General features: G+C 47.1%; 1 protein-coding gene across 1 annotated transcript in view; it reads right to left on the bottom strand.

Moving 5' to 3' along the window:
- The window catches only part of Kdm2b (lysine demethylase 2B), a 125,495-nt gene that overhangs the window by 31,252 nt on the left and 68,245 nt on the right, over positions 1–25,998 (bottom strand). The window contains exons 12-13 of the mRNA XM_028765954.1: positions 21,923–22,009; positions 173–802 (exon numbers count right to left, since the gene is read on the bottom strand). Coding sequence (XP_028621787.1) covers positions 173–802; positions 21,923–22,009 — 717 coding nt within the window. The remainder of the gene's footprint in view (positions 1–172; positions 803–21,922; positions 22,010–25,998) is intronic.

Here is a 25,998-nt window from a genome sequence, read left to right as displayed (position 1 = left end):
CGCGGGTCCCTCCCTCAGCCCCACCCCGGGCCGCCGACCTGGTCGGGCTCCGATTCATAGTCGTCGTCCTCGGCGCTCACGGACATGGCCATGGCTCATGGTGGGCCCAGCCTCGCGCGCGCTGACATGGCTGGAGCGCCGCCGCCGCCCGCAGGGAGCAGGCTCGGCTCACCCTGGCTAGCGCTCGGGCTCCCGCGCGGCGAGGAGGGAGCCGCCGCCACCGCGCGCCTCGCACGCCCGCGCGGGAGGGGGCGGGGCGGGGCCGGTGTTCATGCATATGCATGAGGCGAGCCAGGAAGGGGCTGGCCCCCCGGGCGGGCGGGCCAATGACGCGGCCGCGGTGCTCGGCCCGCACACAAAGGGAGCCCGGCCTGTGGTGACACGGGGGCGGACCCGTGGAGGGCGGCCGTGGGGCGCGTAGCACGGGGGACTGGGGCTGCGTGGGGGCGTGCCCCGCGCCCCGCCCGAACGGGTCCGCGCGCGCTGCGGGATACACATAGGTGGCTTGCACGGCGCCGCTGCCGCTGCCGCGGCTGCCACAGGAAATGCACACCCGTCTTGGGGTGGGGTCTTTTGTGTGGTCCCTCGGGGAGTCTCGTGAGTCCCCGGTCCAATGGCCACGGGAGACCACCCTACATGCAACGCCAGGCACGGGTTCCCAGGTCTCCTGCAGCAGGATCTGCGTGCGCTCGGAGATCGGGATCTGATGCCCTCGAGTCCAGAGGCCCCCCAGCCCAGAGCCGGCAGGCCTGTCGGCCTCAGAAGGAATTGGGGCCTCGGTCCTCTCTGCTCTTCTGTTTGCCTTTCCAGGTTGAAATTCAGGGTCAAATCTGAGGTGGTGCAGGCTCCAGCTGCTAGGAGCTGTCAGAGAGAATCCCCCAGACTTGGCCCTGAGGTGGACGTCGTACCCTCTTGGATAGAACCACTACTCTCTAGTGCCCAGGAGCTGACTTCAGAGAGGCTGCAGGTGCTGCAGTCCAGAGCACGATAATCTTAGAAGATTGGGCAGAGGAAAGGTGTAGGTTTCTGGATTCTTCAACAGTGAAGAATTCTTGCCATTTAACTCCGGAAACAGCGCAACACTGCAGAACGTCGTTGCTAGAAATCCAGACTGACCTTCATCCCCCAACAAAAAGTCTGCTGGCATTTGTGTCAACAGCCCTTCCCCTGAACGATCAGCTAATGACTTTTGCCCCAGATGACCAAAGTTATTACAAGCACCGAAATTACTGAAACATGAACTACTACGGAGGATGACTTAGCTAGGACAACTGATGAACATAATCACACATTTATCTGAGGTGACATTATGCATACCAGTAACTGCTGTTGCTCCATCTGTAAAATGGGAACGATTTACTGAAAGACTCTCTGGAGAATAAGCTCCAACAGTTGCAGAGTCAGAGGACCAATGTGTCGTGGGTATCCAACCGTTACTCTCACCTAGACCATTGGTCAGGACATCCACAGTGGGAATGGGGCACTGGCAGATTTGTTATGGCCTGGGCTTTCCATGAAGGGAGGAGACTTTATAAATTAAAGCTCAGGAGACTTCCAACAGAGCCACCAAGAGTACATAAGCAGGGATGTGTAGCGGAGTGGAAATTTATACACCCCACCGACGCTATGGAAAAACTCCCAGCTGACTTGCTCTTTTCTGAACACCTCTGTGCTGAGTTTCCTCTTACATTTCGTTTTTTTTTTTTTTACAGTCCATTCAAGGTTACTAGAGGGGGGAGCATGGCAAAACACGACCCTACACAGACTTCCCTCTACCCACAAAGCTGCCCACGTATATAAGCCCTTAGGAAATGCTCCACCCAGGAAGAAGCCAGGTAAAGAAGTTAGGAAGAGGAAGCCAGGCGGGGAATGAAGCTGACTAAGGGACTATAGTGTATCTCAGGAGTAGAGTGTGCCTGTCTAGGATATATGTGCCCAATATAGAAGAGGAAGAAGAGGAGGAAGAGGAAAACAAACACTTCTCTTTCTTTGTCATTGGTCATTATCTGCAAGGACAGAGACACCCAAGCAATATAATACATCAAGAGTAGTCTGCGAGTGGGATATTTTTCACCCTCACAGATCTCCCCGGTTAAGCACCAGAAGCACAAGTCTATTGACTAGAACTGACTTCGGCTGATTTCCTTGGAGGGCTCACAAAAAGATCACTTTTGTATTTAAATAAGTAAAATGACACAGCTCTCTTATCATGGCTCAGCCAGGAGAAAGGGACAGTGCTGCCACCCGAGCTGCAGGGAACACAAAAATCATTCCTTTCATCAGCAGCTCAGAACAGGGCGGGCCTTGGCAGGTGGATAAATGATAGAGAATCTCTTATCTAATGTCACAGGGAGGAAGCCCCCACAGCAGCGCTGCGTTCAGCATGCCCAAGATCATGATCTCATTTAAGATCATAGAATAGGTACGGCTTTGCCTTCCTGCCAGATGTGCACCACGGCACAGATGAAGAAATGGAGGTGACGAAAACAAATGAAACAAAACAAAACAAACAAACAAACAAACAAAAAGACATGGAGGTGAGAGTCGGCTAGGAGACGAAAGGATTCCATTCCGATCTGGTCCCAGCCCAAGGAAGAAGATGCAAAAAAATAAAACAAAACTGGTTTGTCACCTGGTCAGTTTTGGTGGCACATACCTCTGAGTGTAATACTCAGAAGGCAGAGAAAGGAGGGTCACTTGTCAATTCAGGGTCAGCTTGGTCTTAAGTATCGAGTTCTAGGCCTGGTTGTCACAATCCAACAAATGTGTTGGCTGAAGCAAAGAGGAAATGAAGCAACACACACACACACACTTACTAGATTTTTGTTTTGTTTTGAGATGGAGCCTTTTTTTTATATGTGGCCTTGGCTGGTGTAGGGCTTGCTTTGTAGCCAAGGTGGGTCTCAAACAATCCTGCTGCCTCAGCCTCTCACGTTCGAGAATGCCAGGTGTCTGCCACAATTTAATCATGCTAGATTTATAAATTGTGAATCCTCAGTTTACTAAGGAGGGAGTTAGGATGCTGGTAAACCAAATAATTCCTGTGTTAGGTTTTCTTCTAAACATAATAAGGTGCCTGCCAACCACAGTCCAAAGGCCTCTTACAGATTTCGAAGGGCTTCTTCTATCTCTCTTAACCAAATTTCCTTTAGCTAACTGGTACAATGATCCAACATCTGGTTTGTGTTGATAGAGTTCCAGGCTATATACAAGCAGAAACTACCTCGTCCCTTACCCGGCAGAACTGCTACCTGAGACTGTACTGTTTGCAATGTGCTGATCTTTTCTTGGCCTGGCCTCATCGTGAATAACCCTGAAGAATTGAACCTACTCCTTGCTCTGTGTAGCCAGAACTTCCTTATGTTCTTAGAAAGTTTTCAAGGCTGATGCCACCCATGCCGCCCAGACAGATGGTGCTTGCCCTGAGCCAAGGGGGTCTAGAACTTTCACCACATGATGAGGAAGTAAACACACGGGTGCCAAGTTCTCCCAGGTCACAGGCAGCACCCACTCTCTTTCTTGTTCTTTGGGTACTGAATATTCCTTCTGTACCTATCAGGTTCTAAGACCTCAGGAATGTTCCCTGGTTCTGCCCAGACTTGGCTTTATCCCAGGGTGGAGAAAAGGTAACGTACTGAAATGAAAGGAAGCAGAATACATTGAAAGGGGGAGACTCCTTTATGTATGAACGGAAATATACCCACAACCTAGAATACAATGCAGAGCCAGGACCTGCACATCTAAGATTTACGGCCTTTCTTTATAAAGCAAGCGACAGAAAGGTGTGTGCAAAATGCATCATTTAAATTGAGCCTGGCAGTATGTGCCTAGAATCCCAGCTACTTGGGAGACAAATTCCAGATCCAGCCTTGGCCACCATCCTAGGGAAACCTGAAGAAATTAGCAAGAGCTTGTGTCAAAAATCAAAAATATACATCCACTGGACATGGATCACCCCTTTCATTTTAGGTGAGTGGATTTTTTTTGAGTTTTAGGCCAACCTGATCTACATATCCTTCAAGGCCAGCCATGACTATATAGTGAGACTTTGTCTCAAATAATTATGGTAAAGGAATAAAAGATGGAAGAAGGGTATGGTGACTCATGCCGATAACCCAGTAAGTCGGGAGGCTGGGGAAGACGGACTGACAGCACTTGAAGTCAGTAGAAGCTATACAGTGAGTTCTGGGCCAGCCTCGGGTACACAAGATCCTATCTCAAGAAACAACAGTAACAAAACAAAGGATAGTGATGGAAATGATCTCCTTCACCATTGTCACAAGGGCTAGCGCAGTCACCCTACAGGTAGACATTTCTGACACCACGTAGCTTTTTGTTCACTCATTTTGACAAACTAAGGGCTGCAGTAATTTCAGTTAAAAAAAAAAATTACTGCCGGGCGGTGGTGGCGCACGCCTTTAATCCCAGCACTTGGGAGGCAGAGGCAGGTGGATTTCAGAGTTCGAGGCCAGCCTGGTTTACAGAGTGAGTTCCAGGACAGCCAGGACTATACAGAGAAACCCTGTCTCGAAAAACCAAAACCAAAACCAAAACCAAAAACAACAAAAAAAAAAAAAATTACTAATGCTACTTAAATGGTTTTTATTTACTCCCTCAAGAAACATTCTACAGCATTTAAAAACTATATATATTCATCACATACCAATAGGCTGCAGCTTTCAGTTAAATGAAGATTCCTTTCTTAATCGTGCCTCTTTACTTTAACAAAATCAACCTATAAAGATTATCATGTACTGGGAGATTTGAGACAACGCACAAGATTCTTTAAAAAGAAATTAATTTAAGCCAGGTGTCCATGCCTTTAGCACTCAGGAGGCAGAGACAGACAGAGCTCTTTGTGAATTTGAGGCCAACCTAGTCTACAGTGTAACTTCCAGGACAGCCAGGCTACACAGTTAAACCCTGTCTCAAAAAAGGGGGGTGGGGGATTGGGGGGTGGACTGGAACTGATAATAAGAGATGTTTCTCAACATCTATCCCAATTCAAAAATCATTCCTGGAGAGATGGCTCCGTGGTTAACAGCACTTGCTGTTCTTACAGAGGACCTGGGTTCAGCTCCCAGCACCACCATATGGCAGTTCACAGATGTATTTAACTATCGTTCCAGGAGATCCAAAGAATCCTTTCCCGGCTGGCACACAGATCAAGCATGGACACTGTACTGGGACATACAGTTAGGTGACACACACACATGAAATAAAAATCAATAAATCTTTCTTAAAGTTTCTTTCCTTCCTTTTTTTTTTTTTTTTTTTTTTTTGTTTTGTTTTTTGAGACAGGGTTTCTCTGTGTAGCCCTGGCTGTCCTGGAACTCACTCTGTAGACCAGGCTGGCCTCGAACTCAGAAATCCGCCTGCCTCTGCCTCCCAAGTGCTGGGTTTAAAGGCGTGAGCCACCACTGCCCGGCTTTCCTTCCTTTTTGAAACAGGGTTTCATTCTGTAACTCAGGCTGCCCTGGAACTTGATACTTAGTTCAAGTCTGATCCTGGGCTTGCTCTTTTAAAAAGTTTTGCTACATTTTTTTTTATGTGCATGCATGGGTGAGTGCGTGCCTGCCTGCGTGCGTGCCTGCATGCGTGCCTGCGTGCGTGTAGGATGATGATGAAGAACCTGCTACGGTGCACATACGGAGTAAGGAAAAGGACAGACTGTAGGTTGGTTCTTCTACCAACTCTGAGATCAAATCCAGGTTGTAGGCTTGAAGGCAGGACTAAAGGGATGAATGGGCCACTATGCCCAGTTTGAAAGCAGTCTTACCTACTGAGCCCTCTCTCACCAGCCCTGAACTTGTGCTCTTAATCCTCCTGCCTCAGGTTCTTGGGTGCTGGAGTCATTTATTACCAGTGTCGCTGGCCATCCATGCTAGTTGACTGAATCTGAAAGCTCCAGGTTCAGTGAGAGGTGGGGCCTCAGGGAAACAAACTGCTTCAGCATACATAGATGCTATCTTTTTCATCAGCCCTGTTTTCCTTGGGTTACCTAAACTAGTCAAAAGGAACCCCTTCCCCATCACTCCCCAACCCCTCCAAAATATATATATATATACACGCACACACACATGTACAAAACAGAGCTGAGGGGGCTGGAGAGATGGCTCAGCGGTTAAAAGCATACTGGTTGTTCTACCAGAGGTCCTGAGTTCAATTCCCAGCAACCACATGATAGCTCACAACCATCTGTAATTGGGTCTGATCCCCTTTTCTGGCGTGCAGGTATACATGCAGATAGAGTACTCATATACATTAAATAAATTAAAAAAAAAAACAGCTGAGAATAAGCCTAGCCTCTGCTCCACCACCATCTTGGTATCCAGACCCTTGAATAGGCTTCCTTTGCTCCCCAAGGGTGGATCTATCAATTCTTCCTGTGTGATCTCAGATCCTATCCTTGAAAGGTAATCTCACTGGGCCATTTGAAACCAACTACCTCTTAAAGAGCTGCAAATCGTCACTGTAGGGGGCCAACTACCACAAATACTCATCATTAAAACAGGGGTGGGAGAATACATGGTTCTAACCAGGAGACTGTTTAGTTACCTATTTAAAAAAAAAAAAAAAATTTATTTATTTTATGTATGTGAGTACACTGCAGCTGTCTTCAGACACACCAGAAGAGGGCATCGGATCCCATTACAGATGGTTGTGAGCCACCATGTGGGTGCTAGGAACTGAACTCAGGACCTCTGGAAGAGCAGTTAGTGCTCTTAACCACTGAGCCCTTATTTACCATTCTTGTTCTACCTCATTGAAAATGGCTCCACGGAGCAAGTTTGCATCTCCCTGACCAAAGAAAATCCATGAAGTAAGCATCACACCCCAAACAGAAAACAAACAAACAAACAAGGAAAAACACAGAAAAGTGCTGCCCAAATTCACGGGTCAGGGTCAATAAGCCAAATAACTTTTTGGTTTATTGAGTTCACTAACTCGGTGAGTTAACTTGAACTCACAGAGACCTTCCTGCCTCTGCCTCAAGAGTGTGTCCCACCTCCACCTCCACCCCTCATCTTTTCTTTTTTCTTAAAGAAGGGGTCTCACTACGTAGCCCTGGCTTGCCTGGTACTCAGAAATCTACCTGCCTTTACCTAAAATTTGAGAATAAAGGTGTGCAACATACCACCACACTGGTCATGGATTTATTTATTCATTTATATATATATATATTTATAAAGCCTTTGAGACAGAGTTTTTTCACACTGTAGCTCAGGCTGGCCTGGGACTCAGAGCAATCCTCCAGTCTCTGGCTCTCACTTAGAAGACTATAAGTACTTGAGCCACCTAGCACTTTAAAAAGTGGCTGAGCCTGTGGACACAGATGTAAGGACAGGAGCCAACCATAAATCCAATTCTGCAAACCAGAATCACTGTTTCGCATGCGTTTCTTGCAGTAGTTTTGACTAGTATAAGGCAGATTATGGGGGCTGGAGAGATGGCTCAGTGGTTAAGAGCACTGACTGCTCTTCCAGAGGTCCTGAGTTCAGTTCCCAGCAACTACATGGTGGCTCACAACCATCTGTAATGGGATCTGATGCCCTCTTCTGGTGTGTCTGAAGGCAGCTACAGTGTATTCATATACATAAAACAAATAAATCTTAAAAAAAAAAAAAGACAGATTATCAGGACAGTTCCAAGTGGTGATGGGGAAGACTACACATATAAGAGCAAAAAGTAAAGACAATTGGCATTAAATTATATTTCACTTGTTGATTTTGCATGTAGGTTTAAGTATGCCAAAGGTGTGGAGACCAGAGGACAACTTGTGTTCTCCTTTGATCTCATAGGTCTCATAGGGCAAACCGAAGGTTCTGGACTTGGCAGCAGGTGACTCTATCACCTGAACCATCTCATTGGCTTGGACAAAAAAAACAAACTTAGACCAGGGTTTGGTTTCCCAGCTCCACATTGGCTCATAACTGTCTTTAACTCCCATCCTATGGAGTCTGATGCCTTCTCCTGGACTCTCTGGGTACTCAGGCATGAGTATGGTGCACACGGCACATGCAGACAAAAACACTCAAACACATAAAATAAAAATTAAAAAAAAAAAAGTCCTTTAAAAAACTACTGCAGGCCGGGTGGTGGTGGCGCATGCCTTTAATCCCAGCACTTGGGAGGCAGAGGCAGGCGGATTTCTGAGTTCGAGGCCAGCCTGGTCTATACAGAGAAATCCTATCTCAAAAAAACAAACAAACAAACAAAAAAACGAAACAAAAAACCACTTCAGTAAAAGAAAGCCAAGCCAAGTGTCCTTTGAAAAGATAGCTAAACAAAGTGTGCTATGTATATATGTGTATATATACACACACATATATACGTATATATATAACTGTGTTATATATACACAGTGGAATTTAGCCTATAAAGAACATTTGGACTCATTATCTTTTTTGTTGTTGTTGTTGTTGTTTTTGAGACAGGGTTTCTCTATGTGTCTCTGACTGTCCTGGAACTCTGTAGACCAGACTGGCCTCAGAAATTCGCCTGCCTCTGCCTCCCAAGTGCTGGGATTAAAGGTGTGGGACACCTGTGCCTGGCTGGATTCATTATCTTTAATGAAGTAGGCTAGTCAGTAAATTAGTGGTGGCATAAGTCTGTAATCCCAGCTCTTGCATGTGAGGCAGCGGGACTGCCAAGAGTTTTTAATATACCGTTTTAGACTAGCTCAGACCAACCAAGCAACCGACAAACTAACCATCCTTTTTCTTCTTTTTTGAGACAGGGTCTCACTTAGTAGCTCTAAGTGCCCTCAGGCTCCCCACTTACTACCTGGATTTGTTGACCATGATTTGACAGAAATTGGACTTCACTTTTGTTTCTCAAGCCTTACCACCTACTTTCTTTATATGTACAACTAAGGTTCCCTCACCTCACCAGAAACACAAAGGGAAATTAACTGTTAGGGAGAAGATGCTTGAGGGGCTTGGGGGGTGGGGGGAGCGGTTCCATGGTGACTCCGTGGTGAATGTATGTTTAGCATGCTGGATGCCCTAGGTTATTCCCAACACCAGGAGCGAAATAAATTTCACCCGATCTTGCCCCGTGTTTTTTCTCCCTAGATTTCCTAAACTGGAAGGATGAGTTATCGAAGGAGATTATGTAGCCAAACATTCTGAACAATGACTAATTAGAAAGAAGAAGGGGCTAGAGAGTTGGCTCGGTGGTTAAGAGCACTGACTGCTCTTCCAGAGGTCCTGAGTTCTATTCTTAGCAACCACAAGGTGGCTCACAAACATCGGTAATGGGATCTGATGCCCTCTTCTGGTGTGTCTGAAGAAAGCAACAGTGTACTCACATAAATAAATCTTTTTTAAGGAAAAAAAAAGAGAGAGAAATAAGTAGAAAAAGAAAGAGAAGGAAGAAGAGGAGGGAGGGAAGAAGGAAAGGTCACTTGGAATATATGGTGGCACCTGATGGCCTAAGTCCAAAAGATTGGTCATTGTTCTGGAAATAAAACAGCAGCAACGGACAAAGGATCACTTACTGGCTGCCAGACTTCCAAACAGCCTCACCAAAGGCTCCAGCCATGGGTATCTCCATTGCTTCCCAAGAACATGTCTGAGGCATTATTAACACAGCCTCTCAGGTGATCAGGCTCCAGCAAAAACCTTGGCTACAGACTTTAATTGCAGGTTATTGCAGCCAAGCACTGTCTTACGGACAGCGTATTTGTTTCTAAAGGACACAAATAAACGCTGACAAATGCCAGCGTGGCACGATCTCCCCAGGCTGAAGGGGGCTGCCGCAGTCTGAGGGAGTGTTGTAGCCTGGTCTTTTGGCAGCTCGTCTTGACTGTGACAGGAAAGTGAGAGACAGAAGTCAGTTAAGTCACCATAGAGCTCTGAACCATTTGGTAAGGAGGTCAAAGAGATCGAAGGGATGAAACTACGTGGCTAAAGCCATCTTTAGAAACTTCTGGAAATTTTTGCTATTGGATTCATTCATTCAGCATTTATGGGGGGTGGGGGGACACCAACAATTACCCCAGGCTCTTGGTGTCTGGGGAAAACTTGGATTCCCCAGTTAACAAAATGGATGAATCAGGCACAGTGACATAATCCTTTAACGACAGCACTTGGGAGTTCAAGGAGAGCCTAGTCTACATAGTGAGTTTCTAAACCAGCCAGGATTACATTACAGAGTAAGTGAGACCTTGTCTCTACCTAAAATAACATATCCAGGAACATTGGGTCTTTAATCCCAGAACTCAAGAAGCCAAGACAGGCAAATCTCTATGAGTTTGAGGCCAACCTGGTCTACATACTGACTTCTAGGACAATCAGGCGATGTAGAGATAGCTTATCAATGAAAACCAAAAATCAAATCAAGTAGATGATAGGAAAATTAGTAAGACAATCTCTAGTGCCAAAACCCTAGTGTAGGCAGAGGCCAGAGTACTCCTGTAAGTCTGAGGCCAGACTGGCCACGCAGACTGTTCAGTCTATGCTACTGAGTAAGACCTTGTCTTAACACTAAACCAGCTAGCCCTTAGGGCAGGTATAATCATAAGTCAACAAAAATGTGGATCATAATGTCAAAGCCCGGGGGAAAAGAAATACAATCAGTCTGTCCATCATGACCTTCGTAGGAGACTAACATGAGTTACCAGCTGTGAGTTGGGAAAGGCTGTGTAGACAGTGTAGCCTTCAGTGGCTACAGTCAGTCCACAGCGACGATCCTCCAGGGAGAAGGCTGGGGAAATGAATGTCCCTAGTGTGGTCTTCCACCATCTTCCCATTTCCTAGGGGTGCTTCCAACTCACTGACCCTAATAACAAACCCAAGTGGGGTTGGAGAGATGGCTCAGTAGTTAAGAGCACTGACTGTTCTTCCAGACGTCCTGAGTTCAATTCCCAGCAACCACACCGTGGTTCACAATCATCTGTAATGAGATCTCATGCCCTCTTCTGTCTGTCTGAAGGTAGCGACAATGTATGCACATACATGAAACAAACAAGGAAAGAAGAGCTCACTGGTGATGCCAGAAAGGCTGTAGTAAGACCTGGAGGTATGACTAGGGGATATGGAGCCCGGGATGCTCTCTGCTAAAGCCAGAGCTAGGTCTGGTGGACTGCGGAGATCTGTCCATGGGAAATAACGAAGGGGGAGGCAGGCAAGGGAAACGGAGAGCCCAGATGGACGTGGCTCCGCAGAAATGGAATGAAGATGGAGCCCCCAGGAGCTTCTAAGACTCAGCTAGCTGCAGGCAGAGCCTTGGGCCTCACTTAAGCCACTGAATCGTCCGTGTTCTGTGGCCCTGATGAACTAACAAGGGAGCGGAGAGGAGAAAATCACTTAAGACAGATGGGAGCCCAGGGGGACTGAGCCTGGAAGCCAAGCAGTAAACCGAGGATGCTGTGGCCCCATCTCCAGGGAGAAGTGAGTCCTCCTGCCTTGGAAGATGGAATCCCTGGGACACGCCCCAAACAGGAAGCAACTTGGGAATGCACCTACAGTCTTGTTTCTTCATTGACACAGCTACTACTGCCAGCCAAGTTAGACCTTATCCATGCCTAACTAGGAGCTCCCTGGTGCCAAAGCTTTTAAGCTAGTCCCAGCCTTTAAGAAGATTGACTAGCCGGGCGGTGGTAGCTCACGCCTTTAATCCCAGCACTTGGGAGGCAGAGGCAGGCGGATTTCTGAGTTTGAGGCCAGCCTGGTCTACAGAGTGAATTCAAGGACAGCCAGGACTACACAGAGAAACCTTGTCTCGAAAAAAAAAACAAAAAACAAAAAAACAAAACAAAAAAATTGACTGAGGAGGAAAAGAGAGGAAGTAAGTTGATCCAGGCCTGGGTTTCTATCTGTGATGACGAAACACCCCAGAGATGGATGGTGCTCGTGGCTGCGGAGTGCTGTGAGTGTAAATATGAACAACTGTTTAGAAATGGTTAGGGTGAAGCAAAACAGATCCAGGAGGGTCGCATGTCTGAAGTCAGCCTGGGCTACCACAGGAAGAGCTTGCCTCAGAATATGGAAGGCTGGCAAACTATGGCACTGATTGAGAGCACCTGCTTAGCATGCACGATACGCTGGGATCATTCCCTGGCGCAGGTATGCCCTCCCCCCCCCCCTCTCTCTCTCCACTCTGTGTGTGTGAGCGAGTGTGTGTTTGTGTGTAGGTGAGAGCCAGAACATAACCTCACTTGTCTCACCTGTATTCCAGCTTCACCTTCCACCTTATTTCTGTTTATTTGGTTGCTTGGTTTTTGAGATAGGGTCTCTCACTCAGCCTGAAGTTCACTGATCCAGCTAGACTAGCTAGGCCACAAGCCCCAGGAATCCTGCTGTCTCTGCCTGGGAATACAGGTACGAGCTGTATTTCCCCCTATTTAACGTATACACAGGTGGTGTGAACTCAGGTCCCCCCTGCTCCAGAACCATCTACCCACGCCCAGGATGTTAACTTTAGTGCAAGAAATACCTTATCACAATAAAGCCCGTCTCTCCAAAAATGATCCTCTCAGACTCTCAGCGTCAGATTTAAATTCTTTTCTGAGACCACCAACATTCACTAGTTCCCAAAGGCCTTGCCTGACTCGCCTTTTTCGGTATCACCTCTTGGGTCCAACCCTCTGATCTTTGACCTGTAAGCCTTGACTTCCAGGCCCCTCCCATCTCCCCCAAGTCAAAACCAGTCACAACCAGTCCCTCACAGCAGCCTTAACCACAGAAGATGCCATTCCTCTCACACAGGACTAGCATAGCTGGCTAATCCTGTATTCTGTTATAATCTATGAATTCCATGAAGACAAAGGATAAAGCTGTTTTTCTACATCCAGTAGCCTGCACATGCCAGGCACCCACCTGTTCATTGTGGGACAAACAGGAGGAAGAAAAATAGACAAAGAACCACCATACTTAGAGGGGAGAAAGAGGCTAGGTCCTTTCCAGCCTCTGGTCCCATCTTCCCTGATCCAACATTTAATCAACCAATTAATTAGTTAGTCAATTCATCAATACTTTGACAACCTTGTTTAGATGCATTCCTGCCTAAAGACCTGTTAGTTAACATATATGGTTGGGGAGGCTGATTCCACAAACACGAAAGTCTATAAATGAAGCTTGATTGAGCCTGAAAACCAACACCAATGTTTGTTTAACCCAATGGGATAGTCTTACATTGAACATTTCAAACCACACAAGCCAGCAGGTGAAACTGCAGTCACGTACATACACACACACACACACACACACACACACACACGCTCACACATACAAGCTTACACTCACTCATGCACACTCACACATCCACACATCCACCCACACACTGATACACACACACACCATGATCTGGCCTCCAACTACCCCACCTGTAGTGCCAAGCAGCCGTGTTGGGGGTTCTTGCCCCAAGGCCCACCAGAAGGTACAAATACAAGCTCACATACAGTCAGAGGCTGCGTATCTGGTGACAGAGCCCCGAGTCCTCCCTCCAACTCTTAGCACTTGAAAGCCTCCAAACCCCATGATTCAGGGACTCATACCCTGCCTGGCACTAGGAGGATGTAATCGCCACTCTAAGCCAGGCATGGTGGCATCACAGCATTTGGTAAGCTGGTGCCGAGGACTGCTATGAGCTCAAGGTCAGCCTCGGATACAACAGTGAGTGTCCGACTGGCGAGGACTGCATAGGCAAACCTTGTCTCACAAAGGGGTATGGTGTTGCCAGAGATGGCTCAGCAGCATTTAAGAGTACTTGCTCTTATAGAGGGCCCAGGTTCAATTTCCAGCACCTATGTGGTGGCTTACATCAGTAACTCCAGTCTCAGGGGATAAACACCCTCTTCTGACCACGGCAGACACTACGCATACACCATGTATAGCTATGCATGCAGGCAAAACACTCTACACATCAAAAAGAGGTGAAAACCAAGAAATACGAGGTCAAGGATAGCCTTTCATCCCAGCACTTGGGAGGCAGAGGCAGGCGGATTTCTGAGTTCGAGGCCAGCCTGGTCTACAGAGTGAGTTCCAGGACAGCCATAGCTATAGAGAGAAACCCTGTCTTGAAAAACAAACAAAATAAATAAATAAATAAAATAAAAAAGAGGTCAAGGATAGCCTAGGCTACATATAAAGATGCCCAAGTTGCCCATCCTCTATGGAACTTGATAAAGAAAGATTTTATTATGTAGAGTTGGGACAGAAAGGTTCAATAGGGTTTAGAGCATTCTACAACCTTTGTAGGACAGGCTAAGCAGCTGTGGACTCCTGTATCAGTCAGGGTTCTCTAGAGTCACAGAACTTATGGGTAGTCTCTGTATAGTAAGGGAATTTGTTGATAACTTACAGCCATGGTCAGCAGCAGCTGTGATTGGAAGTCCAAGGATCTACCAGTTATTCAATCCCACAGGCACACAGGCAAATAAGAAACTTCCTCCTTGGTATGTCCCTATGTAGGTCTCCAGCGGAAGGTGTGACCCAGATTAAAGGTGTGTGCCACCACGCCTGGATCTGGGACTTGCTTTGTCCCAGATGGCCTTGAACTCAGAGACCTCCTTTCCTTTAATCTCTGGAGATTCATAGCCGCTATGCCTCAAGATCTCCATGCCAAGGTCCAGGTCAGAAGCTTGTATCTCCCAGCCTCAAGATCAGGATCACATTGGAGGTGAGCCCAATTGGTGAGCCCTCCAATTCTGGGTTGTAGTGCATTCCAGATATAGTCAAGCTGACAACCAGGAATAGCCACTACAATCTGTCCCTTGTCAACCTGACACAAATAAGCAAAAATAAGCTGAGCAAACAGTTCCAGAGGGGTTCTGGTCTCGTTCATGGAGAGGAGCAGAGCTGGGTGCACAGCACTAGAACAGCAACTGTTAGCCATAGAGAAAGCATTGGCACAGGGAGAATGAATCTATTACAGTGACTGTAAGAATAGCTTCACAACAAAGGGCTGTATTGGCAGGCCCTTTGACCAAACCCCTTTCTGGTATGGCACGGAAGCAAACTTTACACAGGTGACATGCATACTTGCAACAAGGTATGGTATCTACAAAGCCCCATTGCCAACACCAAACAGGCTGTCCTAGGACCAGTGTCCTTTAAAGCCACCAAGAAGCCCCCAGTAATGGAACCAACAGCAAAACCAGTTAAAGTCCTGAAAGGGATAGCACCCATCCCTATAGATGCCCAGGACATAGACAGTGCTAGTAGGGACATCAAACAAGAATGAGTAGCTATAAGCAATCATGAACGCAGATGCCATGTGGCTGGGGAAGGAGAAGGCAGAAGTAGCCAATGGGCTGAATTAGGAAGAGGATGGATAGTAATAACTCCTGAGACTTAGCTCGTGATAATCTGTACTGACAGCCAGGCTGTACATGGCAGATGCTGGGTTGGACACTATGGGGGTGACAGATGTGGAAAGAAATATATAACAGAGGTCAACAGAAATCCAGGTAATTTTCCATGTGGCAGCCCCACAGCACATTAAGTTCCCCTGGAGATCAGGAAGCAGATGCCCTTACCAGGGTCCGGGGCCAGGGAAACCCGAGACCCCACAAAGCATAAAAGCTATCGCTACTGTGGCTGCTTATACGACTGAAGTAGCCAGTGAGACCTTATGAAGATACTGCATATATGTGCTTTGACTGTAGGACCTAAAGAATTTTACCAGGGACTGAACTTGAAACTCCCACCCCAGTGGCTTTCATGCTGCCAGAAGGCTGCCACCAACATTCCTGCTTGGCTATGGAGCCCGCATGCTAAACCACCAACATGCCAGGCGGGATGTGCCTGCTTGGGTCATAGTGGCCCGGCTGTCATTGGTAAGACCAACAGCCCTCTAGTTGGATTTAAGACTTGCACCACAAGATGGAGTTTAAGCCTGGTACTGTAACCCGGAATAAAATCCCTTGGCTGGGAAGTCATAGGAGCCAATGGGGAAGCCACGTCTGTGGTTTTTCAAGATGGGTGTGAATGTGAAACTGCCTTCTAAGCCCCTGTGTTTAGAAGCATAGGTCACTGGCTGTCAGGCTCAGGCACTGGGGAGGCTCGAGAACCAGCAACTGTTACGGACATGTTGGCCTATTTCTTAGCCATAGGTCTTAGCTGTAGGTCTGTAGTCATGTCCTCCGAGGTTTGGAGATCATTCTTGAAGGGGGGAGGGGGAGGGTAAAAAGAATTTAAGAGCCAGAGGAAGAGGTGGAGTATTGTGTAACAGTTTTCTGAACAGAGACGAAAACATTCCATCCTAGGGGCTGGAGACATAGGTACTCGGTGGTTTTAGAGCACGGGCAACCTCGGTTCAACCACCAACCTCTGCGCGTGTGGCTCACAACCATCTGTAACTCCAATCCTGGGGGTGAGATGCATTCTTCTGGCCTCCGAGGGCACTGCAAAGCACCTGGTGCACAGAGGCATGCAAGGAACACTCACACATACCAGCTGAGCAGCTCCTAGATCCGTCACTTGTCTTCTCTGACCATCTAGGCTCCTTGTGTAGGCCGGCGGCTTCTAGTAGCTACTTCCTCGCTGTACGGGGAGCCACTTAGTCCAGGCTTGGGAGTTACTTACTGCCTTATGGGGCTTTCCTAAGGTCTGTCTTGTTCCTAGAGAACTGCAGAGGTTCAGACAGCTGACACGCTTGGTCTTTGACATCCTCTCTTCAGACCTTGACCTAGTGGCTAGGGAGCTTGTGGTCTTAGCTGTTGCCTAGAGGCCCCAAGGGCACATTCTAAAGAAACAGCTACACTCCCTGCTGAAGAGCCTGGGGTTTCTCCCTACCAGGGTAAAAAGGGAGGGATAACATTTTTTTTTTGGGGGGGGGGGGGGTTGAGACAGGGTTTCTCTGTGTAGCCCTGGGTGTCCTGGAACTCACTCTGTAGACCAGGCTGGCCTCGAACTCAGAAATCCACCTGCCTCTGCCTCCCAAGTGTTGGGATTAAAGGCGTGCGCCACCACTGCCCATCTTAGAAGACAGCTTTTTAAACCCCCACTTTCCCTCACCCACCCAAACCAGGGCAATTTACAAAACCAGCTCATTACAAAAAGCCATAAGAACTTCACAGAAATTAAGCTGGGCAGGCCAGGCATGGAGAAGCACTCTTTCAATTCCCTCATTTGGGAGGTAGAGGCAGGGGGATTGGGAATTCAAGGCCAGTTGGCTACAAATCAAATTTGAGGCCAGCCTGGGCTATATGAGACCCTATCTCAAAAAAAAAAAAAGAAAAAAAGCTGGGCAGTAGTGGCGCACTCCTTTAATCCCAGCACTTGGGAGGCAGAGGCAGACGGATTTCTGAGTTAGAGGCCAGCCTGGACTACAGAGTGAGTTCCAGGACAGCCAGGGCTACACAGAGAAACCCTGAATCGAAAAAAAAAAAAAAAAAAAAAAAGAGGAAGACCAAAACCAAAACAAACCAAAAAAAGCTGCCCCTCAGCCTTTTCATAGGTTAAGTAGACAGGCTTTAAACTCATCTTCCTGAGTCTGCCCAGGAAGGAGTGCCAGCATTACAGGCCTGTGCAGCTGTCCTCGGTTAGGGAATCACCAGCCTGTTGTTAAGAGCTTACATGTCACAGCTCTGCAGGACTAGAATAGCTATGGCCTAAAACCTCTTGCCGGTTTGTTTGTTTGCCTGAGGCTGGCCTTGAACTTGCTATACAGCTGCGCATGATCTTAAAACTCCTGACCATCCCTCCTCTACCTCCCAGAGGCAGCATGTACCACAGGTGTGCACCTCCACACATGTTTTTTTCTATAAAGATATTTTACAGACAGTGTCTTACAGCCACCATGCCGGAGCCACGCTGCTAAGCCTTTTTACAGCTAGGTAAACTGAGGAGAGTACAGCTAGTCAGTGGCAGAGCTAGGTGTCAGTGACCAGGAGTCTCTGACTTGGGCCCTAAAGCACATGCTCATGTACTTGGAATGATCCAGATACTCTCTCGGAAGCAGAGATTCCTAGGGCTCAGCAGGAGTATATTGAACTTTCAATGTCAAGGGCAGGACCTAAGACAGACTTTAAAAATAGTCATTCATTCATTCATTCATTGTGTGTGTGTGTGTGTGTGTGTGTGTGTGTGTGCAAGACAGAGACAGACAGACAGACAGACAGACACAGAGGGTGTATGTGTCAGAGGATGACTAGCAGGAGTTAGTTCTCTCCTCTACCATGTGGGTTCTGAGCATCAAACTCAGGTTGTCAAGACCCAGCAAAAAACTCCTTTTTCCCTGTAGAGCCATCTCACTTTTGAGCCAGGGTTGTGCTTTGTACTTCAAGGTAGGTAGCCCTGAGCTTACGATGTAGCCCAGGTTGCTCCTGCTACTTTTAACAAGTTTCCCGGGTGATGCTGATGCTCCCAGCCTGAAGCCTGGCCCTCATTAGCCTCTCTAGTAAGTGACAGAGCCCAGAGCAGAGGATATTGATGAACAGCCACCAATTCCCCTCCACCACAGATCATTCATTTAGTTTCTCGGCAGCCCAAGTACAACACAGGAAGTTCCCCGGCCTCTGACTGAACAGACAGAACAGTCTGTTCAGAGTCAGACTATACACATCACGCCCAGAGGACCCCAGACTGATCGGGGATCCCATAAGTAATCTGCTCAGACGCAGAGGAAGAGAAATGAAGTAAAGCCACAGGTGACATGGGACCTGGGTCACTTCCTCTCACATTCTTCAGCCATCCTGTGAAATCCTCACAGAGAGCATGGTGGCTGCCCAGCACTCGGGAGGCAGGCAGCTATCTGAGTTCAAGGCCGGCCTGGTCTAAAAAGCAAATTCCAGGACAGCTACATAGAGAAACTGTGTCTCAACCCCTACCCCCAAAAGGGGCGGGGTTAATAAGAGGAAGGTTTCAACAACTGTCATTCCAGAGGGGTAGCTATGTCTCAATCTCCTCTTTGGGTTGTTTCCTTTGAGAATGTACCAGGCAAGCTCGTGGCTTGAAGTCTCTGGCTGGTGAGCAGAAGTCCAGCTCAGTAATAAGGTCACAGTCAGAGGATAGGTTTCAGACACGCAGAGCTCTCCCGCCTTGTCTCCAGGGTCACAGACAGGACCCCCAAATCCCACCACCTGGCTATAAAAGGAAGCAGCCAGGGTGCCGAAAGATCAAAACAAGTCCAATGTCACTCCTGGAAACAGCCAGTTGGGGAAAGAGTGATGAATGAGGAGGATTGGTGGCACCCTGGAATTAAAGGACATCCCACCAGAAGGGACCCCACAGCACCTAATCAGTTCCAGAAATGGGCTTTGTTCTCCCAAAGGGAGGTGGGGGATCAAAGCGTTTCTCGCTGTTCACCCTTGAGCATTAATTACTTGTAGGGTAACCAGACCCAGAGCAGACCCTGCTCCCTCCCTTACATCCTGGTGGCCTCAGTGAGCACCTTTGATCTTTCAACCCCACAGGCATCAAATCGGAAGGGAGTTTGACTCCTGGGAACCCAGAGACCCGGTGTGGCCCAGGCAGCCAGTCATTCAGCCATCTCTTCCTTTCCTGTTAACTTTTTAACCCTACCCGCCAGGAAACGCTCAACCGTGGTGCTGCCCTCCTCCACACTTCACTGGGTTCTCACAGAAAGGCCTGACAGAAACAGGCTCATAAGCTGTGTGGCCTGAGGCACATGGTACACCTCTCTGAGCTCACCACCTCGGAGCACCCACCGCTTAACTTTTGTGTGCAGAGACACAAAAGACCAAAACATACATTATTTTTATATAATTAAAAATGACTGGCCCAGTGTGACGACTCACTTACATAATAATCCTGGCACTTGGGAGGCTACAGTAGAGACCCTTACTTTGTTATTGAGAGCCACATGACCCCAGGCCCAGCTAGTAGCTTCAGGTCACTGTCTATAAGAGTTTGTTGACTGACACATGGACCATGTTCTGTAATCCTACACATTCCTACCAAGTGGGCCAGATCTCAGTTTTTGCTATCCTAGGCTTTGGGAAATTCAATAACCCCAAATAATGGATGACCTCTCTCGCCCAAGCAATCCCACATTTAGAAATAGATGTTTGGGTAAAAAAAAAAAAAAAAAAAAAAAAAAATCAAACAATGTGAAAAGAAACATCAGTAACAGTGCTATTTGACAGAGATACAGGATGAATGAGCCACGGATGTACTTCTGAGTTTTCTCCTTCTAGTACTAGAGACTGAACCTCGAACTCACTATCACTGAGCTATATCTGCAGCTGATTTTTTGCTTTGTTTTTGTGACTCAGAGTCCTATGTAGCCCAGGCTAGCCCCAAATGTGCTACGTGACAGAGGCTGGCCTCAAATCCTTAATCCTCCTGCCTCAACTTCCCAAATGCTGAGATAATAGGTTTATATCACCACACATATAGCACATGCCTGTAATTCTGACTGAGCAGGGAGACTGAGGCAGGAAGAGCTCTGAGTTTGAGGCCAGCAGGGATTAGTAAACTCTAGATTAGCCTGGTCAAACACACATACAAAATTCCCCTTAAGGTTGGGCATGGTGGTGCACACTTTTAATCCCTGCACTTGGGAGGCTGAGGCAGGAGGATGTCCGTGAGTTTGAGGCCAGCCTGCTCTACAAAAGGAGTTCCAGGAGAAACTCTTTGTCTTGAAAAACCAAAAATAAAATTTAAATTTAAAAAATCCCCTTAAAAATAATCCAGTTAAACTGTTATCGCTGAGAAACTGTCATTTCAATTAGGTTGCTAGACTTATCAACTGAAAGCCCAGTGCACCTAAATTAGATCTCAGATGGGTATGATGGTCAGACACAAATGTGTATCCTATAATACTGGGGACACACCCACATAGAGAATTTACTTGCTGTTCATCTGATATTTAAATTTTACTGGGCATTTTTTTTGGTACAACCAGGCCACACTAATTAAAATAGTATAAAATATGAAAATTAATAAGGTAGCTTACATCTTTCTTGTGCTGTCTCTGAAACCTGCTGTATATTTTACACACACAACACTTTCAATGTGGACAAGCATGCTTCAAATGGCTGTCCCTGTTGACAGTGCCTATAGATTCACAAAGTTCTTCTCAGTGTCATTTATAATAGAAGAAAAAAAAAGTCAAAAATAGGCAAAACACCTACTGGGGCTAATTCATAACAATATTTTTTTAGAGAAGAAAGCCAGGATTTTGTGTATGCTAAGCAGGAGCTCTACCATTGAGCTATACCCCGAGCTCAGATAATTCTCCTTTTTTTGGCTTGCATTTGGCGATCCGACTCTAACACGGAGTCTTTCTTGTGACGTGCCAAACGTTCTGCCACTGGGCTAAATCTTCAGATTTTCGTAGCAAAATTACAATCATGAAGCACCAGCGAAAATAATGTCAGGGTTAGGGGTCGCCATGACTTGGGGAACTGCATTAAAGGGTCGTAGCGTTAGGAAGGTTGAGAACCGCTGATTTAGAAGGTGCCGACCGCAGGCACCTTGTTCTGAAGGCTTTGCATGCATAAAAATCACACTGGGGCCTCAGAACCATTCCGAGGTGCTGGTCTAAAACAAATGAGGAAATGTATATGACACATGACTTGTGTCTAACCGCTGCAGCGGAGTGCAGGTCGAGGGAAGGCGCGGGAAGCCGGGCTTGGTGGCTTGAGATCTTCCTGCCGGTCTCAGGAGCCCCAGTTTAGACATTTTTATGTTAAACGCTGATTAGTTTTATGAAAAGAAGTCACTCTGAAAGGGAGGGAAAGAATTCCTTTGAGGGAAATCGGAGGGAGAGACAGGATGAGACAGAGCGAATCTCACGCCTTAATTTCACAGGCGGCCACCAGGGGCCACTGGCTGCAGTTTGCTTCGCTGGTAAACCGAGCCCTTTAAAAAGGAAAGCATTTGCAGGGAACAGCGCCCTCTCCAGGAGCCAGGGTGGAACAGCTCCCATCCTCAAGGACCCCAACCCTGAAGGATGGGTAGTAGGCAGCTGGGAAGTGGTGTTCCACCATGAGCAAACTGTGTCTTACCTTTGGAGTTTTCTTTGGCCAACTGACCACGGGGACCCCGGTGATGGCCAGGCTGGGGTCGTCATCCACATGTTCCTTCAGTACATTCTGTGGCCAAACAAAGGATCCATATTAACTGAGGGTGAAGGAAAGATCCCTAAAGGAGGCCAAACTAACCCCTTGAAGAATCACAAGCTCTCAAAAGAAAGAAAGAAAGAAAGAAAGAAAGAAAGAAAGAAAGAAAGAAAAAAAAGAAAAGAAACAAAGAGGAAAAGAAAACAAACAAAACCAGCAAGTCTCCTATGGACTAACAACATACACCATCCATCCCTCTTTCGAAAAATGTTTTTTTGGTTTTTTCGAGACAGGGTTTCTCTATGTAGTCCTGGCTGTCCTGGAGCTCACTCTGTAGACCAGGCTGGCCTCGAACTCAGAAATCCGCCTGCCTCTACCTCCCAAGTGCTGGGATTAAAGGCGTGTGCCACGCAGGCAGAATCTCTTAATAAAAAAAAAAAACACATAGCTTGCGGTTTTGAGGCTAGGCAGGCCACCAGCAAGCCCAAGAGAACCTCCCGTCCCCGCCCACCGGAGTTGGGATTACTGGCATGCGCAGAACCGCAGCCAGCTTTGACGACATGGTGCTGGGATCTTGTGCTTGGACAGCAAATTTTTTATTTTTAAGAGAGGGTTTCTCTCTGTAGCCCTGGCTGTCCTGCAACTCTCTCTGTAGACCAGGCTGAACTCAAAGATCTGCCTGCCTCTGCCTCCAGATTTGGTAATAAAGACGTCCATTGCCGGGCGGTGGTGGCGCACGCCTTTAATCAGTGGAGTGCTTCTTACAGAGGAATGTGGTTCTAAAGTCACCATTCAAAAAGCCAGAATCTGGTAAGATTCCAGATCCCCCTTTAGAAACCAGCCAGTTGCTCACAAAGCAACAAACACCTTGTGGTATGTCGGCATCTCAACCTAATATACCCAACACACAACTGATTTTTCTGCCAACGTTTAGCCAGATGGTCAGCTAAAAGCATTCTTTTGGTGACATTTTAAGAACACTGCCAATCATAGAGGGACATTTAATGGGGACCACACAAGAGCTTAAAGAGTAAATACAGCTAATGATTATTTTACTTTTTTTTTTTTTTTTTTTTGGTTTTTCGAGACAGGGTTTCTCTGTGTAGCCCTGGCTGTCCTGGAACTCACTCTGTAGACCAGGCTGGCCTCAAACTCAGAAATCTGCCTGCCTCTGCTTCCCAAGTGCTGGGATTAAAGGCGTGCGCCACCACCGCCTGGCTGGTGTTATGGTTTAAATGGACAATGTCTCCTGCAAGCTCATGCACACCAACACTCTGTCCCCAGCTGGTGGCAGTTTGGGAGATGAGAGAATCCTTTAGACACAGAAGCCGCTGTGGCAGAGAGATGGGGTGAGACTGGAGGGTTAGAGGTAAGCACGGTTTCCTGCCTGAGCTCTCTCTCAGTCCTGTCTGTTGCCAAGACACAACAAGTTGAGTTAGAGCCTCTGCCACCATGCCTTCCCTGCCGCTGTGGATGAGTCTCTGAAACTGTAAGCAAGATGTTGCTTCTGACAGATACTTTGTCCAAGCATAAGAAAAGTGACTGACACACTGTTGTATACCCTATGTTGTCTAACCCAAGCCCCTGAACGAACAATGACTACAGAAAACTTCCAGCGGATAAAACTCAAGACATAAAGCTCCATGACCCCAAAGGACATGCTACAAGACACCTGACCAGGTCCTCCCCCAAACCACCAAAAATCATTAAACAAACAAACAAACAAAAAACCCCAAAACCAACCAAACAAACAAAACAAAAAACCCCACCTCAAATCAGGGGAAGTCTGAAAAAACTGGCCAACCAAGGGGAAAAAAAAAAACCTGAGAAGAAAATTGAATGTAATGTTGCATCAGGCACAAAATCCCGGAAGACAAAAGGTAAATATTGAGGAAATCTAAAGAAGTAACAAAATCTTAGTTTTAATAAGTGTGCCAAATGTACTGTGCTAAGACGTTAACATACTTGCGCTGTTTTATTTTTGTGAATTTTCCATAAACCTAAAACTGTTCTTGCTGGGTGAAATGGCAAACACCTTTAATCCTAGCACTTGGGAGGTAGACCCAGGGAGCTCTCGAGGAGTTTGAGACCAGTCTGGTCTACAAAATGAATTCTAGCCAGAATTACTTGGTGAGGTCCTTTCTCAACAAATGAACAACCATACATTTAAAAAAGCAAAAAAATTAAATAAATAAAAATCTAAAAAAATAAGGCACTAATCAAACTGCTTTCTTATTTAAAAACATGACTGCGCAACTCTGGCTGGCCTTGAACTCAGAAATCTACTTGCTTCTGCATACCATTATTATTATTATTTTCTTTTTGGTTTTCTTTTCTTTTCTTTTCTTTTTTTTAGTTTTTTCAAGACAGGGTTTCTCTGTGTAGCCCTGGCTGTCCTGGAACTCACTCTGTAGACCAGGCTGGCCTCGAACTCAGAAATACGCCTGCCTCTGCCTTCCAAGTGCTGGGATTAAAGGCGTGTGCCACCACTGCCCGGCTCTTTTTGGTTTTCAAGACAAGTTTCTGGCTATCCAGGAACTCTGTAGACCAGGCTGGCCTCAAACTAGCTGAGATCCACTTGCCTTTGTTTCTCAAGAGCTGGAATTAAAGGCATGAACCACCATGCCCTGCTTCTTTTTGTTGTTGTTGTTTTGTTTTTGTTTTTGTTTTTTTTTCGAGACAGGATTTCTCTGTGTAGCCCTGGCTGTCCTGGAACTCACTCTGTAGACCAGGCTAGCCTCGAACTCTCGAACTCAGAGATTCACCTGCCTCTGCCTCCCAGTGCTGGGATTAAAGGCGGGCACCTCTACCGCCCGGCCATGCCCTGCTTCTTTTTGTTTTTTAAATTAAACACATTAGTTTTAAAGTTTTCCCAAGGTTCCCTTGTAGCCTAGACCTTACTTACTAAACAATGCCAAGTTCCCTCCTGTGTATAGCACTCAGTGGCCACTAGGGGGCACAGTGGCCCGTCTTTCTGGGACGTATTTTCATTTGTAAAGACGAAATTTTAGGGGAGGCGTAGCCTAATGAGATTTTTGTCTCAGAAAAAAAAAATGTGCCGGAGGGAATGACATCACGGGATTCCTTAGGCTCTGCCTGAATTTATGCATTCTCTGGGACCGTCGAGCACACTAACAGAATGAAGGCTGTGTGTTCACAGTGTCCCAGCCCTCTCAGGGTGACACCGTGTAAGCCCGTGGTTCTCTCCAGCCCAGAACAGGCTTTCTGCTCCAACCGGACTCTTGCTGCTGGAACCTGCCCGACGTGTGACATATCAAAGGAACCTCGCCTCCCCATCATGCCAAATTCTCTCAAAGAATTTAATTTGTTAACAAGAGGTTTGGCCTCCATTGCTCCTCAGGGTGGGGTGTTAATCACTGGAAGCCCCGTCTATGCGGTGACTAAAAATACCAGCACTAACAAGGCAGTGCCTGGCATTCGGATTGCAGCTCTGACAGCGGGGGTTTATGGAGGGGAATGTAACAAGGCCAGAGCTACGGCTCTGGGGAACACCTGTGACAGTTTATTTGGGTCTCCGAAACCCTCTCCCTATTCCATCTGAAGAACAGTGTTTAAGTCTTAACTCTAAATTCCAATGTATGCGAATGGAAACTTCCAATCTTATGTGGGAAAGAGGTCTCTCCCAAGGTGAATCCTAAATCCTGTGGTTAACCTATAGTTACCAGGCCTGGGCTTGCCTGGATACCTGACACTGAGCTCTTCCCCCAGCCTCTGCACTCCTTCATTCTCCTGAGGTTACACAGGCAGGGGACACAAGATACAGGGCTCCTTCTGTGGTCACACTGGAAGCCAGCGCCCTGGGCGCTCACTTCCTGCCTTTTAGCTCCTCTGAAAAGGCCCCTTTGAAGTAGGCAAGAAGGTGATGGTTTGACCAAGTCATGAGGGCTGGAGAAGGAGACTCTGTGATGGAGGACAAGCAACAAGCCCAAGGTCCTGGGCCCAACTCTAAGCAAAACACACACACACACACACACACACACACACACACACACACACACACA

Source organism: Grammomys surdaster, unplaced genomic scaffold, assembly GCF_004785775.1.
Source record: "Grammomys surdaster isolate TR1022 unplaced genomic scaffold, NIH_TR_1.0 166, whole genome shotgun sequence".
Lineage (NCBI taxonomy): Eukaryota > Metazoa > Chordata > Mammalia > Rodentia > Muridae > Grammomys > Grammomys surdaster.
This window is presented reverse-complemented; position numbering and strand designations above follow the sequence as displayed.